Genomic DNA, 17096 nt, shown 5'->3' on the forward strand with positions numbered 1-17096 from the left:
TACAACTATTCAATTTTTATTGATTTTCCTTCTATTGATATTGAAAGACCATACTCTTTAAGGTACATTCAGACAATCAAAGGAAAAGTTCACTGAAAATATTACCAATAAGTGTTCAAAGTGTCAAACACAAAGAACTTTTAAACTCGTCTTTTACATAAAAGAAGTAATTAAAAATACATTTCCACTAAAGAGTGAAGACAAAGCAAAAGTAAACTACTAAGTAGTAGTACTTTAGTAGTACTCTTAAGTAATACTTCAGTACTTTTAGTACAAGCAGAGCACGACTATTAACTGTTTAAAACAGTAAACGGATGACTTAATTAAAGAAACTTAAAATGGAATACGTCAACATAAATAAAATGTGCTACTTTCCTAGAAGATGCTGTATTTAGAGAAAGTGGGGGAACTCTGTGGAAGTACAGTATATGGATTAGGAGGACAGAGTTTTCTTCACCCACTAGATACAATCTCTTTAATCAGTCTTGGCTTTAAGGAAATGAACAAACCGAGTCTCAGGGACAGAGACAATACAATTCATGCCACATATAGAACTAATGGCTATAGGGGAGTCAGCAGCTGGATCAATAATGGACCAACAGAAGCTGTTTGTGATCATAAGGTTCCCTAGGTAAGTACATAAGAGACCTTTCAATTATTAAATCATACAAATAATAATTTTCTTCAATTAACTTGACTTTTTTTCCCAGTGCCTGAGCCATTAGTAGTACTAGTTTGAAAAGACTATAAGTAAAAAAAAAAATAGAAATTACTTAAAGATGTTTAGAGTTCGAGTGGCATCACAGATGTGGTTTCTGAATAAAAATTTGACCACTGCATTAATGTTAAACACCAACTAATAGACTATTACAAATAAAACAAAAGCTAATCATAAGTGTAAAAGTCAGACTTCAGCTCCTTCCATTCATGATATATTACATAGATGCACAGAAATGTTGGGTAAAGTAACACCTCTTGTGCCTTTCTAAACTAGCATTGTTATCAGAAACAGATCAGGAATGTCAATGTTTATCTAATTTTGTCTGCATTTCTTTTTGACTTACAGACTAGGCTCACCTCAGAGCACTTTTCATTTCTAGGGTAGGTAGCCGGTGTGTCAGGTCTCTGAACTAACTACTCTCAGATAGCATTTCTCTTGTTTCCCCTTCATAGATAGTGGAGTCATCATAAGTCTTTACAATAAGTATTAATGTTCTTTAGTGTTAACATCTTTATCTTCGGTAGAGTTATTATCATTTGATGCTCAAGTCTTACTTTCCATATGTAAGGTAATTAATTTTGAAATAATGATCCGGTTCAACCTGAATTTTAAGTTGATTGAAGCCTAAAAAGTAGTTAAATAGTCATTTTTATTATTTATATTTTTATTTTATTCATTTTATTGTGAGTAAAAATATTGATATATAAAATGTTAGAATCAATGTTGATGGGGAATATTCTGAGTCATGCAGGTCATAGTCATTCCAAAAAAGTTGAAAAACAAACCACTGGACTTTGTTTCCAAAAAGCTTCCTGGATGGGAAGCGAAACATCTTCAAACTTACAGGTGCTGGTCATAAAATTAGAATATCATGAAAAAGTAGATTGATTTCAGTAATTCCATTTAAAAAGTGAAACTTGTATATTATATTCATACATTACATACAAACTCATATATTTCAGATGTTTATTTTGTTTAATTTTGATGATTACAAATGACAACAAATGAAAATCTCAAATTCATCATATCAGAAAATTAGAATATTACTGAAGACCAATAAAAACAAAGGATTTATAGAAATGTTGGCCAACTGAAAAGTATGAGCATGTACAGCACTCAGTATTTAGTTGGGCCTCCTTTGGCCTGTATTACTGCAGCAATGCGGCGTGGCATGGAGTCGATCAGTCTGTGGCACTGCTCAGGTGTTATGATAGCCCAGGTTGCTCTAATAGTGGCTTTTAGCTCTTCTGAATTGTTGGGTCTGGTGTATTGCATCTTCTTCTTCACAATACCCCATAGATTTTCTATGGGGTTAAGGTCAGGAGAGTTTGCTGGCCAATTAAGAACAGGGATACCATGGTCCTTCAACCAGGTACTGGTAGCTTTGGCACTGTGTGCAGGTGCCAAGTCCTGTTGGAAAATGAAATCTGCATCTCCAAAAAGTTGGTCAGCTGCAGGAAGCATGAAGTGCTCTAAAACTTCCTGGTATGTGGCTGCGTTGACCCTGGACCTCAGAAAACACAATGGACCAACACCAGCAGATGACATGGCACCCCAAACCATCACTGACTGTGGAAACTTTACACTGGACTTCAAGCAACGTGGATGAAGTGCCTCTCTTCTTTTCCTCCAGACTCTGGGACCTTGATTTCCAAAGGAAATGCAAAATTTACTTTCATCAGAGAACATGACTTTGGACCACTCACCAGCAGTCCAGTCCTGTTTCTCTTTAGACGCTTCTGACGCTGTCTGTGGTTCAAGAGTGGCTTGACACAAGGAATGCGACAGCAGAAACCCATGTCTTTCATACGTCTGTGTGTGGTGGTTCTTGAAGCACTCACTCCAGCTGCAGTCCACTCTTTGTGAATCTCCCCCACATTTTTGAAGGGGTTTTGTTTCACAATCCTCTCCAGGGTGCGGTTATCTCTCTTGCTTGTACACTTTTTTCGACCACATCTTTTCCTTCCCTTCGCCTCTCTATTAATGTGCTTGGACACTGAGATCTGTGAACAGCCAGCCTCTTTAGCGATGACCTTTTGTGTCTTGCCCTCCTTGTGCAAGGTGTCGATGGTCGTCTTTTGGACAACTGTCAAGTCAGCAGTCTTCCCCATGATTGTGTAGCCTATAGAACTAGACTGAAAGACCATTTAAAGGCTTTTGCAGGTGGTTTGAGTTAATTAGCTGATTAGAGTGTGGCACCAGGGGCCATCAATTTTGAACCTTTTCACAATATTCTAATTTTCTGATATGACGAATTTGAGATTTTCATTTGTTGTCATTTGTAATCATCAAAATTAAACAAAATAAACATCTGAAATATATGAGTTTGTATGTAATGTATGAATATAATATACAAGTTTCACTTTTTAAATGGAATTACTGAAATCAATCTACTTTTTCATGATATTCTAATTTTATGACCAGCACCTGTAGAAACAAAGTCCAGTGGATTGTTTTTTAACCTTTTTGGAATAGAATCAATGTTGCAAATCAAAGAAAAATAATGTAGTTGAAGTATAAATTAGGATGAATTAAATACTGCATTTATAAAGCATCTCCAGATAAGAAATTAAAACACTTATTTAAAACACTTACAGCCATTTATTATGTCTGCAGATCAAATAGTTCTCATTAGCTGCACATGAAATCTAAAAATTTTCTGCAAAAGTTTGCATTTCAAATAATCAAGCCCTAAACTCTTAGTTATATTTGGATCTGAAGACATTTTTTTATGTGGAAAGAGAAATGTTAAGGCCAAAGTAAACATAAATAAATAAAGATGGTCTTTTGTAAAGGTACAAACCTGATTGTCCGTTGATGATGGTAGTCGAGATCTTGGTTGTTCCCGGAGCGTGGATATGAGAAGCTTCTGGAGCTGCGATGCTGGTGGTTGATGGGATACTGGTGAACAGAGGCATTGGGTTGGGATGTACTGTAGTAGGGAGGTGGAATGCTGTTACTGGTTTCGCTGCGGTAGTCGCTGTCCCTATCATCAACAGCGCTGTCTGGGTCCTCATCTGCACAGAAACACAGAAAAGCAGGAAAGGGAAAAAGTTAATGGCAGGCAAGACATAAGAGAGATAATCTCAACAATACTAATCATTTTAAAGTTATATGTATTTTACCAACCCTGGGATTGGTTGGCAGGATTTTCAAATTGCCTTCCTGATATATACAAAAAAAGACAGACTTTGCTTTTAGACCCAAACTCCACCAAAATCTCAGCTGTTTTACACCATTTTAAAACAAGAGCTGTTGATTACTAAATCCTGTCAGATATTTAATGGTGGGGCTGCCTTAAACTGGCAACAAAACAGAAAGACAGCAGGAAAGGAAGAACTAATAAAAAAGGCTAGAATATAATCAAAGTAAAGGCTCAAAGTAACAGAGACATACTTGACTTCACAGATTTCTGCACATATTCAAGGTAAACCCAGTGCAAAATGGGGGTTGGGCAGATCAATCCAAAATATATACAATATTGACATTAAGTTGGTATTAATTTCAGATACATCCCAGTCTGGTGAGGTTGATACTTTAGTTACAGATTCACGCTTATTTGCATTGCAGCGCCGGCCCCCGAACACCCTCCTCACTTGTACAACATCTCCCGTGTCTAAGGACTAATGTCTTTACAGGATCTTGACAACTCATCCTTGCATTTATCTTTAGGTGAATTGATTGCTGAATTGTATCTTCATAGGTCTACTTAAAAAGTTGATTAGATAGCAGATAATACAACAAACTGTCTGCAAAATTGGCCCTGCATTTATATAGTATTGGATTAATAAAAAAGTATAAAGTTATACCTTTACACCTTTTTTACTAACTGTAAGCGGATATCCACTGGAAACATCAGATAAAAGTTTAGTTTTTACAACTGCATACTGACACAAAACTGCTTGGTGGTAAATCCTGTTCATTAAAATAGTTCTGTTGTGTTTCACATCATACAGAGAGTACTACTTGCGACACAGCTGATGTACACAGGTGATAGCTGGCTGCAACACACTGTTCTGAGGAACCTAGTGGCAAGAACACACAGTGTCACAGCCCCTCTCTGTGCAAACATGCATTAGGTTAATAACACTTTTTTTTCTTTTGTTTTATTTTTTAAATCTACAAGGCAAATTTTCTCATACCATGGTGGAGGAAAAATTTGTTAGAAATATACATTTTGTGCACTCCTCTGTAAAATCCCAAATATCTGCAGATGGTGGGTACAGTTTCTGCAAATCTCACTATAAACCCACAGAAGGAACACCAGGCAAAAGGATGAGCGATAGAAATAATACAAGATACAGGGGGACAAGAAATGAAGGGAATAAAAATGAAAATATGTAAGAACAAGTGAATTAAGGAAAGACAAAGAGAAGCATAAAGCAAACATGAAGAATAAAAAAAACCCAATAACAGTGTGCGACCCATGTATGGACGCTTTTGTCTTTGATGCTGCCACCAGCTGGTGACCCTTCGGCATGTCCCCCCACCCCCCCACTCCTCTCCAACCTCATTTCCTGTCTGACAGACTACTGACAGCAACTAGTGCCTAAAAATGACACATAAAGACATAGCACATAAAGACTTTCAGAGACCTAAAATAGTGAAAGCCAATTCCATCTTTTTTCCCCTCTCTGTGTAGGATCCCTATACTAGTCCTACAGAAAGCATTCACACATAAAACACATGATGAACACTAATTTAATGTGCCAGCTAAATAGATGATTTATATTTCTGTGGTGTTTATAGATCAACAATTACCATCCCAGAGGAAAGTGCTGAAATGCTTTTATAGTTTGAAGTATTCAAAAGCCAAACAAGCTATCTATTAATCATTTATGGTAATCCATCATCTTCAGCACTCTGAAAGGCAAATGACGTCTAGGGTTATTGCAGTGCTAACCCCTTAAAAACTATTTAAAGAGTTTTCCTTTTGCTACTAGTCTCAGTTTCTCTGTTTGAACACCTTTATCTGTTTTCCTCTGAGCAGCAGCAGCTGTGTGGGTGAGTCTGACAGGTACTTATATAACATGACCTGTCGATCACCACAAAGGGAAAAGTGACAGAGAAAAGCTGCCTTTTTTTCTAAGCAATTAAAAGTTTTCTGTTTTGACTCTGGCAAACATTGTTATAGCTTTGTCTATCTTAAATGGGTTTCCTGCTTAAAATGAAAGAATCAGCAGACGTTATGATGAAATTCCTTTTACCAAGAAAAAAATATTTCACTGTTTTGAATATCTAAGATAACAAGCAAGGTTTCTTTAGAAATGAAGTTTCTTGTTGTTATATTCCATGCTATAATAAACTTAAATGTAGGAAAAAATGTTTCCCAAAAATTACTTTTTGTGACAAACAGCAATTACAGCTTGTTTTAAAGGGTGTTTCAAGGTGAACCATTAGAATGTAGGAGGAGAGACCATGTCGATTGTTGCCCATTAAACAGTCTGTACTTAATACGCATTATTTAATCCAACATCTAATGAAACACATTAGTGGAAATTCACAAAGCCACAAAACCTTTTTGTCTCTCTTTGTAACCAATACTGGTGTATAACAGCTCCAGATTCATAAAGCAGTTTTCTTTAAACACATGCAGATATGTGTGCATCAGGTCCAACATAGAGGAGCAGTAGCATCAATTCCTTTATAAGTATTTGTCCACTCTTTAGAGGCAGTAAGATCATGAAAGTAAAAGGAAAAAAGTATTTCACTTTTGATTATCTATGCAATTAATAGGAAATTTGAAGTCTTGCTGAGGCATTCCTCAAAACGACGGCATCAACATCTGTTCAGAGATTTGGAATGTTCTTTTTTGAATAAAGAGGCCATGTTGCACATTACAAGCAACAGTAATTAATCTAATTTACTTAAAGATTAAAAGAATTAACTGTAGAAAAAATGTGTTTTAATCATAACATAATTAAATTTTTTTCTATATACTAGTTTGTTATTATATCAGAAATCCTTATATGTTATAATCACGTCTAAAATCTATCTTTCTTTTTTTTTTTTTTTTTTTACAAGAACCATTCTATCACCAACGTCTCCTCCCCATGACTGGTTTCCAATAAATTTTATCTTCTTTGCCAAAAACACCACCAGCCATATCTAAGATTATTAAGGTGTGTAGTAAAATCACGGGTGTTCAACAGAAAAACATGACTGAAATATATAAAGATCAGGTAATCAGGAAGGCTGAGTCCATTTTGGATAATTATACCCATCCCCTACATAACGAATTTCAGTTCCTACCCTCTGGTTCCCGTTTTAAATACCCACCAGTTCGGACCAACAGATACAAACACTCCTTTATTCCCTCTGCTCTTCAGCTGCTAAACTCTACCAGGAAAAGCAGATAGCCATATGTTGCATGCATTCAGGTCTATGCTCTCATTTGCACATATTTATTTACTTTTTATTATTTATTTTATTTTTTTTACATTTCTGTCTCTTTTATCCACCTTACTTTTATCTTTTAAATATTTATGTGTCTCTTGTGCTTCTTTTATTTTTTTATCTGTGATTTGTGAAATGTGAACATGTGTGTGAAAGGTGTACTACTACTGCACAAAATTGCCTATACTGGGACAAATAAAAGCTACTGAACTGAACTGAACTGAGCTTTCAAGAGCTTTTTTTTCTGCATAAATTGCACAGTATGAGCAATTAGCATCATGCAAACAGCTATAGTCTTCAAGAAAGTAGAGGTATTTTCTTCTACTTTGATTTTTTTAAATCAAAAAGAGTCCAGTACAAAAATATGGTGCACTTACTTTGCTGATCTCCCCAAAGGCTCCAGTTACCTGCAAATAAACAGAAGAGAGCTAGTATTGATCATGACATAGACTAGTGCTCGAAGTCATACATGCATTCCCACCATTAGTGCATCAACATTGCCAGTTGATGCAGGCAGCGAATGGAAAGAGTTTCTCCATGGCCAAAGACAGCTGATTTAGCAAACTCTACTAACATGGCAGACATTAGAAAAACGTGGGCACTTTTAAGGAGCTTGACTCCAGACATTTGATAGCACTATTGATCCCTTCTAATGCAGTGAATCAGACCTGTTTCTGCCCGACACAAACAACCCATGTGTGGTCAAACACAAAACAATAGAAGCTGAGTTAAAGAAATCTGATTACACTTAAATGGATATTTATCAGTTTTGCACAATCAGCGGCAGGTCTCTTACAGCACTGCGTTCCTGGTACACGGAGAGGGCGTTCCTGCTCCTCCTGGTATGAGTACTGCTTGTAAAAGAAGCAGAGGAGATAAAAAAAAAAGGATCATTACAGGGGGAATTAGCTGGTAAATACAGAACAATAAACTGGTTATTAACAAAGTGTTGCAAAAAACCAACTACAACTTCATACAACTACGAATTTTATTCATAGAAATTGTATCTTAATTGTATGGTGGATGAAAATTAATGCATTCATATTTTTCTCAACACAAAAATCAGATAAGTTTACCATGTATTTGCAACCTGCTCTTTAATTAACCGTTTTAGCTTGTGCCTTTACTGCAAGACGATGTTGGGGTGTTAAAACAAACAGGCTTACATCTTGGTCCCTCATGGCATTGAGCTGCTCCAGTTTTTTGGCCCAGTAGCGAGCCTCATCCTCTGGGATATCTGAAAACAATCATCAGGTCAAATTCAGTTGACACAACCTACTAAAATAAACCTAATACAACTGAATCCCTTTGAATAAACCCCACAAAACCGCCTGCTAAATGACTCTGAACCGTGGGTAACAAGTCCTGCTCTGATAGCCTTTTTTTTTTTTTTAAATAGAACAGAAATACAGATCAAGATGCTTTGGCTTGACCTCAAAGCTCTATATTTAAAACTGGCCCTTATTACCAACAGCCTCAGAGCCAAACCTCTATAAATAGGCAGGGTCCACATATAGAGGAGTCAGGTGTACATTATTGATTCGAGGAAGAGGAAACAGGATGGAGATGACACCTAATCAATGCTAAGAGGAGCACAGCTTGATCACCAGGATGGAAAGAGAACAAGCACTCCTACTGGTACTAACTATAAAACCTAAAACTGGGTCAGGGTAATTAATCAGGCAGCTTTCAGGGCTCATTTGTCACTGTTCATTGTGAAAACATACTGACGGGCATAATTTATTTGCTCCAAACCCAAGCCAACAGGAGCAAGGATTTCCTGTGACTTCACGTTGAAATAAACCATCTTCCACCTATTATTTGACTTCACTGAAAGCTGAAGCAAGCAGATAATACCTACTGTTACATGTTCTAGGCTAAATTAAAAGAGATACTTATAGAGGTTGTTTTTTTTTTTTTTATCATATTTTCTGCTACCACTTTTTAAGGTAATGTTTCTCCTACTTGAGTCAAATCACCGGCTACACCAATCACCTCAGTGAAAAAAAGACCAAGGACATTTTAACCAAAATGCATCAGACACACCTACAGTTTGTCAAACAGTGCAACCTCCTTTTAGAATACACACTTTTTGTGATAATTTTTTTTTCTAAATTTGTTTTGCTGTGCAAATATTTATCTTATTTTCTGTCAGTAAAACGTATTAGTGGGGTAATTTATTGTTAATAACTGAAAAACACCAACATTTGCACATGATTGTATATTTCTGTGTTTTTAATTCGATTTTATTTTACATTAAATTAAACCTTATGTTCAAATAGTTACACGGTACTTTTAGCATGTCTTTATTTACTTAAAGATATAGTGGAGATTGATCTTCTTCTGAGTGGATGATGAAAATAAATGGTCCTCCTAATTGTCAATCATTCTGGTGATATGTTTACGTAAGGCTGTCCTACGTGCTCGTCCCCATTTTCTCTTACTGATGAGTCTGCATGGTGGAAAATTAGCTAAACTTAATTTGGAAAGTAAGCTTGTATGAGTGATGCAAACAGCAATTTTTAAAAGAGCGTGCATGAAGAGAAATGGGCTTGTGCACGCTCTCACACGTGTTTAAATGACGTTCCCTCTCTGTAGCAGGTTCAGGGTTGTGCTGGTGCATTTTGTTATTGCAGAGGGCGGGTCTTTTCAAAGATTCATGAAAATCCATTAAAACCTTTAAATTAATATATAGAAGGACTGCTACTCTTACTTTAGTACAATTTCTGGCTCATCTGTCTTTCTCTGGTAGTCTCACCTAGTGGCAGTTCAAAGCGTGTATCAAGCAGCACCAGGTGTAGAGTGGGGTCTTTGGTTCCACAGATTTCGCTGTCAGCCATTATGACTTGAGAGTCCAGTGTAAGCCACTCCCCTGGACCTTCCTGTGTGCGTAAAGATTGTAAGTAATGTAGGACATATTTCATAAACCTTTTTACTGAAAACTGAAGATCAGAGTGCGTATAGAGGGTTCTCAAACTTCACAGTAGGGGTGGTTATAGCAAACCTCATTTGACTGTCTGATGCTGCGGAGGGGAATCCACACGGTTCCGACCATGGTGTCCCAGATTAATCCTTTGTTCCACACTTCCACTGTCAGGCCCAGGTCCAGGCGGTTGATCTCACTATAAAACAAAACAAAAGGAGAAAAATCAAAATAAAAACACTATGATTTCAAGACAGCTAAAGCAAAAAATAAATAAATAGAAAAAGTACAATTTAATTATTTTTTACTCTCACAGATAAGAGAGTTGGGACTGTTTTTCAGTGTTTAGTCTTGTTTCTCTCCTAAACATACATATAGGCTCAGCTTTTACAGTAACTTACTGTATGTGCTTTCTTTCCTTTTGCCTGCTTAACTGTTTCCTTCCCAAACAGAGAAAGTGTTTATGGATCAGTGCTACTATTCTCTTTTTGTGTCTCTGCTTCTGTCTCCTAGTACCCAAAGTCTGCCTTTGCGGAAAGCCGCTCACACTGAGCCTGGTTCTGCTGGCGGTTTGTTCCTGTTAATATGGAGTTTTTCCTCTCCACTGTCACTGCAAGCATGCTGAGTGTGAGGAATTGCCGTAGAGTCAGCAACAAAATACAAGCAAATGTCCATTGTCACAAAATGCTCATCCATGATCATCCAAAATCAATTACTGCAATTAGCTGGGTTTCATTAGAAATAAACTTTTTAGCAAGTCTGTCTTTATGACTTAATTAAATTCTTTGTAAAGTACCTTGAGATGACTTGTTTTTTTGATGCTATAAACATAAAATGAATTGAATGGAATACTGTCATAACATCTAGACTTTTGATTATTTGTTATTAAAAATAATTTGTTTAGGAACCCCTGGTTTAAAATACTGACAGGGTTAAAAGTGGAAACAGCTTTCAGTATTTCACCCAGAAATGAAATAATTTATTGCAAGTTTAGATGCTATTAGTGTCAGCCTGTTAAACTGTAAAATGGGAAGCGAATACATTTAATTTAGTTAATCATTTTGTTTTGTTTGTTTTTGAGAGGGAGTTTGTTGCAATAACTTATTAAAAGGTATAAAAGTAAGGGACGACGGAATTCAAGTCATTTAGAATGTTTTACGTCCATGAATTAAAATCCTTTCAAACACAATTGTCCAACATTTCTGTTGATCAATCAGAAAAATCGCTATAAAATACACCCAAGCTTGTGTTCTGATTTCTTGGTTTCTGGTGCTTCTCATATTGTGCCTCTCATAAACATGACAAACAGTATTACATGTTGTTTGGGTCTAATATATAGGCTGATACATTGGGAGCAAAGCGACAACAATCTAATATAAATCCTTTATTAGACAGCAGAAGGAAAGGATGGAAAGTGATGAGGAAAGTGATGAAGAAGAGAAGAAAGGGAGGTGGTGATTGTATCGCCTGTCTGGAGGGACAAAGAGGAAACTTTAATTAAGAAATAGAGGGAGTAGTCTTGCCATATCTGTGTTCCTCCTTTTTTATTTAAGAAAAGTGCCTGTCTGATTTAAGGCAGTGACTGAGGTAACTGAGTCGGTTTGAGGGAGGACATGAGTCCCTTTCTGTAGCCCAAACATTACATAACACAGCTCTACTGATGCAACCCCGCTACAATGCTGTACGCCTCCAAACATCATACAGATGCAGAGGACTCCGCAGTAATCCTGCCTGCTGCAGCCCACATCCCGCTAAATGATTCTCACCCTTCACCGCCCATATGCAGCTACACTGTCAACACTGAATCATTCTGCCATCCAAATATTTGGTGTTGTGTAATATTAGCAGCAGCAACAAGATATCATTCGATATCTAAAAGAATATAAGATGAAATAAAAGGATGCAATAGGAATAAATGGCTAAATATCAAGTGTGAAGAAGAAAACTGCAGTGAGGAGGAGAAAGGGAGACAACGGCGGGGGGGTAATGGGGTTAGTACAGAGTGGGGAGAGAAGGAGGTGAGGGTGAGATGAAGATGAACAGGCTGCATGCAGGGAAGTGACAGAAGAGAGGAAAGAAGGGGTGGAAGGAAGCCAAGGTTGAGAATGAGGATGAGAGGTATCGTGGTAGAGCAGATGAAGAAGAGCAGGAGATCGCCAATGGAGGAGTAGAAAGAGCTGCGAGAAACAATACCGGCAGAACGGGCACTTAGAATGAAGAAGTAGGAAGAAAGTGCAATGAAAGCTGATAGTAATCAAGTATTCCAGCAGCAGTGGAGGGAAAAGTGGATGATGGGTGAATGAGAGGAGGCTGACGTGGAACGATGTGTGACAGAGGGAAGCTGCTGAAGGACTCACAACATGAAGTCCTGCTCCCAGCAGGGCAGGTTGCCCCTGACAGCAATGGTTGTGCTCTTCACATTTTGAACCTTGAGAGTCACATAAGTGTTAAACTTTTCTGCAAGGAGAAAAAGACAGAGAAGAAGGGGAACCCTGAGACAGAGAAATTTGATTTTATCTTTGAATATACATCCTATTTGACACAATTCATAACTTTAAGCTCAGATATATAAAAAAAAAAACACCTCCTCCTATTATTTCCATGTACCTAGGTCTTACCTTGGGGTCCATCCAGCTTGGCTTTCTTCACTGTGGGAACACAGAGAGGGACATGGTGACACACAGAAACACCATCTGTTTCATGCTTACGTGTCCTCTGTTTTTAGAGAGGACAAACCAAGGAGGTTTGCAATATACTAAAATAGGAGTCAAAGTGACATGCGGAGCAGTGAATCAAAGCCTTTCACCAACAGTAAAATATATAAAACAGAGTGTAAAAGAATAATTCTAGTAGTATTTTAATAGAATGATGTGGGTTTTTAAAATGCATGTTTTTCTATTTAACATCCACTTGGTTTCGATACCCCTAAATAAAATAATATAGGTTTATGTGCATTTATTAGCTTTCAGAGTCACAGTGAACACAGGCTTTTTGCTCCCCCCCCCCATTTAATAGCATAAACAGAGGCTGATTTTCAGTCTGACGTGTCAGTACCGGCTGATCGCCGACTACTCACTATAAGGACATTGGGGCGCCTGATCTATATAAAGTGGAAAACATGGCTGCCACAAATCAAAATTGCGATTATTTTCAACCAATGTTGCAACTGCGATTTCATTGCAATTTTCCTTTGCAATAAGCGCAAGCGTGTACATGTTTCCACCCAGGGTTTCATTTTATTCATGACCTTGAAAGCTTGATTTTCCAGAGTTGCTTGACGAAGGACTTTAGCGTAACCTATCGGTGAAAAAGTTCTTGCTTCAACTGTCATTTTAGTCTGCATGCTAGCTTCAACTCTCTCTTTCCATCTAATTAATGCCCCTTAAATGGCTGGAGTTGTTTAATGTAATGTGATTAAAATTGAGTTTCTCTACAAATCTAAAATTCTATTTTTCTAAATTGTGATTATATTACAACTGCTTTTAATTGCCTAGCCCTAGTAGAAAGCAGAATATAACCTTGATCACACTGAAACATGGTCGTGGTAGCATTAAGCTATAGGGGGACATTTCATCAGTGGGGCTAGGAATACTGAATACTAATGCCTGTCATGCTTATTAGTGTCTTGTTTTCTATAATTATTATGAAAATAATAGGCAATTTTAGACCACAGTTTCATGTTGGTCTATAAATCAAAATCCCAGTGAAATAATCTAAAATTCTGGGTTTTTATGTTTACTATTAAAAGGTTTAAAGGATCTTAACACATTTTCACACCTGATATTATGGTAGACTCTGACCAAAATTTCAATATCATTACAATTTGCACCAGCAAATTGTAATGATATGCATTCCCAAGGCTAATTAAACATGTTACATAACATTTTGCTCACTTTTTTTGCAAATGAGTTGTGAGAAACAAAGAAGCACCTACATTTTCCTCACCCCTCTTTTTGTTTTAATTGTTCTTTATACTGTTCTAAGCTCTCTGTGCATCCGTCCAACTTAATACTGACAGATTAGAATATTGTTAAATGACAAATTTATCTTCATAAATGCGCATTTTTTATATCATAAACAGCTCAGACATTTATATAATCATAATACCCAAACATAAGGCACATTTGATCAGCTCAAAGAGGTAGATCTTATCAAACACACTATAAGCATTGCATAAGTGTGAGCAATGCAAACATTCAGTTATGCAAATTCTGAAAAAAAAAATGCGATACCCTGCTGACCTAATGTTTCTTAAACTTTAAAAACACATATTTTAAACATGAATCTCAAAGTACACATATTTATTATTTGGTATCAATCCCTTTAACCCCTTGTTTATCACACATTTGATGTAAACTGAAATTTATAAGGAGTTTTATGGAATTTTTTTAATTTTTCTTCCTTACTATTTAAGGGAAGCATTCCGATCAAAATCAAACAGTATGTGCTAGTGGATTTTTATGTGGATTGTAAGACTAGGCTCCCTCTCTGCAGCAGTGGTTTACCAGCCGTGACGTAACTCACACATGCATTTTTAATGTTCCACTACCCGCTACTCTCAACCACCTTCACTCCATGAGGTCCACACAAGCCACACTGCAGATGTTTACGTAGCTCGCGCTCACACGTTTAAAGAATAGGACAAAAAAAAGTCTGTGGTACATAAAAAAAACCTAAACCTTACTATCTTTAGAGATTAATCATAGCTTACAATCTTCTTACACTTTTATTGGTCACCATAGTAACCAACACAAAGCACAATTGCCCTGAGTCAGCAAGGCAATTTTCCTTTTCCCAAGCCTTTTTTTTTTATATAACATACACAAACCCAAGATAAACCCGCAGCTTCTGTCTCCTAGTGGAGTTACAGGCAAAATGCGGTGGCTTGCCTCTTTGCTGTGCACCTGCAGCAAGGAGAAAATTACATAATCGTTGCTTTTATTCAGCATCAGCAACATCAAGGGAAGCTCTGCATGTTCACAAGACATGCAAACATGGATATAGTATAGAGTACTGTAAAAGTATTTATTTTATGCTTGTAAAGGTGAAGGAAAATTATGTGTTTGACATACATGCAAACGATTATCTGAAAAGGTAGCATGAATTGTTTTTTTATTTCCATTTATTCTAAAACCTTTGAATAAATTCAGTTGAAACTATTTACTTTCATTAGCAATCTAACTATAGCAGGCAGAGTCAGTTTAACTAAAGCAGGCAGAGTCCCACTGCTCCCTGGGCGCCGCACAATGGCAGCCCACTGCTCCCCAAGGGGATGGGGAGCATTTCATTGCTCTGTACTTGTGACAGTGTAATAACAATTAAAAGAAAGCTGGAAAAAAAAACTATTGTAAATGTTCTGCAAGCTTATGAAACGTTTTTAAAACACTGCATAGACTATTTCACCCCATCATCCAAAAATATGAAGCCAATGGCACAATTACAAAACTACCACGACACCAAGCAGAGTATTGGTCACAGAGGCAGCCAAAAAACCAGAAGCAACTGTGGAGGAGCAACAGAGATAAAAGGTTTAGATGGAAGAATCTGCTGAATATTAGTCATCCAATCCACAAATCAAGACGTTTTGGAAAAAGTGGGTGAAAAAAAACACAGTTGAAAGAACCGCAAAGGGTTTGGAATCAACACGTTGTTTGGGCCAAATGGGACCATGCAATGACTCCTATTCTGCAACATATAAAGAGAAGCTGATCAGAGTAGATGGGATGATGGATTTCTCGTTAAAAAAAAATATATTTTTTCATGAGAAAAAAGCCCTGGCTACAGCCAGAACTCCAAAGGTGTGGTTAAGATTGTGCATTAAAATGTCCTAGTCAAAGTCCAAGTTGGGAATCTTCAAAAAAACTGAACACCTTTACACATATTTCTTATTATCATAAGAAAAACAAATCACAAAAGACTTTACGTATATTTACACACTAATTTGCGTTGGTCTTTTACTAAAATCCCAGTGAAATACATTAAATGTTGGGAATGTTTAAATGTTTAATGTGTGTAAACATTTTTGCTAGCAGTAATTTTTACCAAAAACAAAATCTTACAAAAACTACATCAACAGAACGCCCAAAAGACCAAAAGCAAATCAAGCAAGGCATTTAATTAAGGCAGCTGAAATACATGCAGGAATGAATTAATTTAATCCTAAACTCAAAGAATTGTGACAGCATAGAAGGGGAATCTATAACCAAAGAATTTAATTTTCAGAAGCACAGAGCTAAAGCTTATCACAAAATCATAAAACTCTCTGACAGACTGAGTTGTGAGGGAAAATCTCCAAAGCATCTGCAAAAGGAGGGTTTTCATACAAACAGACAGATCTACACATACAGTAGGATTAATTTACAAAAGCCTGGGAGGTTAACAGACATTCAGATTGAATGTAGAAAAATGTGGGTTATAACAAAGAAGCCTAAAGTAAAAAAAAAAAAGAAGAAATAATGAAATGATACTGCCACTGACCTGAAATAGCAGCTACTAATATCCTGCATTAACTTCATTCACAAATTACCTCCAACACAGCAGAATGGGATATATGGGGACTGTCTGGGTGTTGCCAAGAAAACAAACCAAATAGGGAATCAAGCAGACCCTTCAGCTTTAGCTGTCAGGGAAGATAAAACTAAAAAAAGGGCGAGCTGACTTCAGCTGTTTCATGACACAAAGAGGGATGCCTCCATCGGGATAGACGGAAGCTTATTCTGAGGAATCACATATGCAGAAGAGAGAAGCAGCAATCCAGCTGCTGACAGAGACATCAGACAGCATGACTTAGTGTCCAGCCAAAGACAACAAGAGGGCAGGACTTCAAAGAAGGAAAAGGTTTCAAAAAAATTGCTTGGATTTAATGTATCTGAAATCTGCTTGGGTGGCAGATATGCCGACGTTTTTCTATTCAGAGGCACAAAGTGCAGCAGAGGCCCGAAATAGCTCAAGTCAGGTAAGCGTGAATGATGTAAGCAGAACAGAAAGGGGCTCTCTGCCAAGCCTCGTAGTCTGCAGCAGCCAGTGTTTATGAATGAATGACTCTCTGGGTCTTAA

At 37.0% G+C, this 17096-nt stretch overlaps 1 protein-coding gene across 2 annotated transcripts in view; it reads right to left on the bottom strand.

The window, feature by feature from the left end:
• The window catches only part of LOC119773497 (protein unc-13 homolog A-like), a 52324-nt gene that overhangs the window by 32616 nt on the left and 2612 nt on the right, over positions 1-17096 (bottom strand). For both annotated transcript variants that reach the window (XM_038270475.1, XM_038270482.1), the window contains exons 2-9: positions 12659-12688; positions 12398-12497; positions 10122-10239; positions 9876-9999; positions 8284-8354; positions 7914-7968; positions 7495-7524; positions 3525-3738 (exon numbers count right to left, since the gene is read on the bottom strand). In XM_038270475.1, coding sequence (XP_038126403.1) covers positions 3525-3738; positions 7495-7524; positions 7914-7968; positions 8284-8354; positions 9876-9999; positions 10122-10239; positions 12398-12497; positions 12659-12688 — 742 coding nt within the window. The remainder of the gene's footprint in view (positions 1-3524; positions 3739-7494; positions 7525-7913; positions 7969-8283; positions 8355-9875; positions 10000-10121; positions 10240-12397; positions 12498-12658; positions 12689-17096) is intronic.

The sequence above is a fragment of the Cyprinodon tularosa genome, unplaced genomic scaffold (genome assembly GCF_016077235.1).
Source record: "Cyprinodon tularosa strain WSP-4 unplaced genomic scaffold, ASM1607723v1 ctg12, whole genome shotgun sequence".
Lineage (NCBI taxonomy): Eukaryota > Metazoa > Chordata > Actinopteri > Cyprinodontiformes > Cyprinodontidae > Cyprinodon > Cyprinodon tularosa.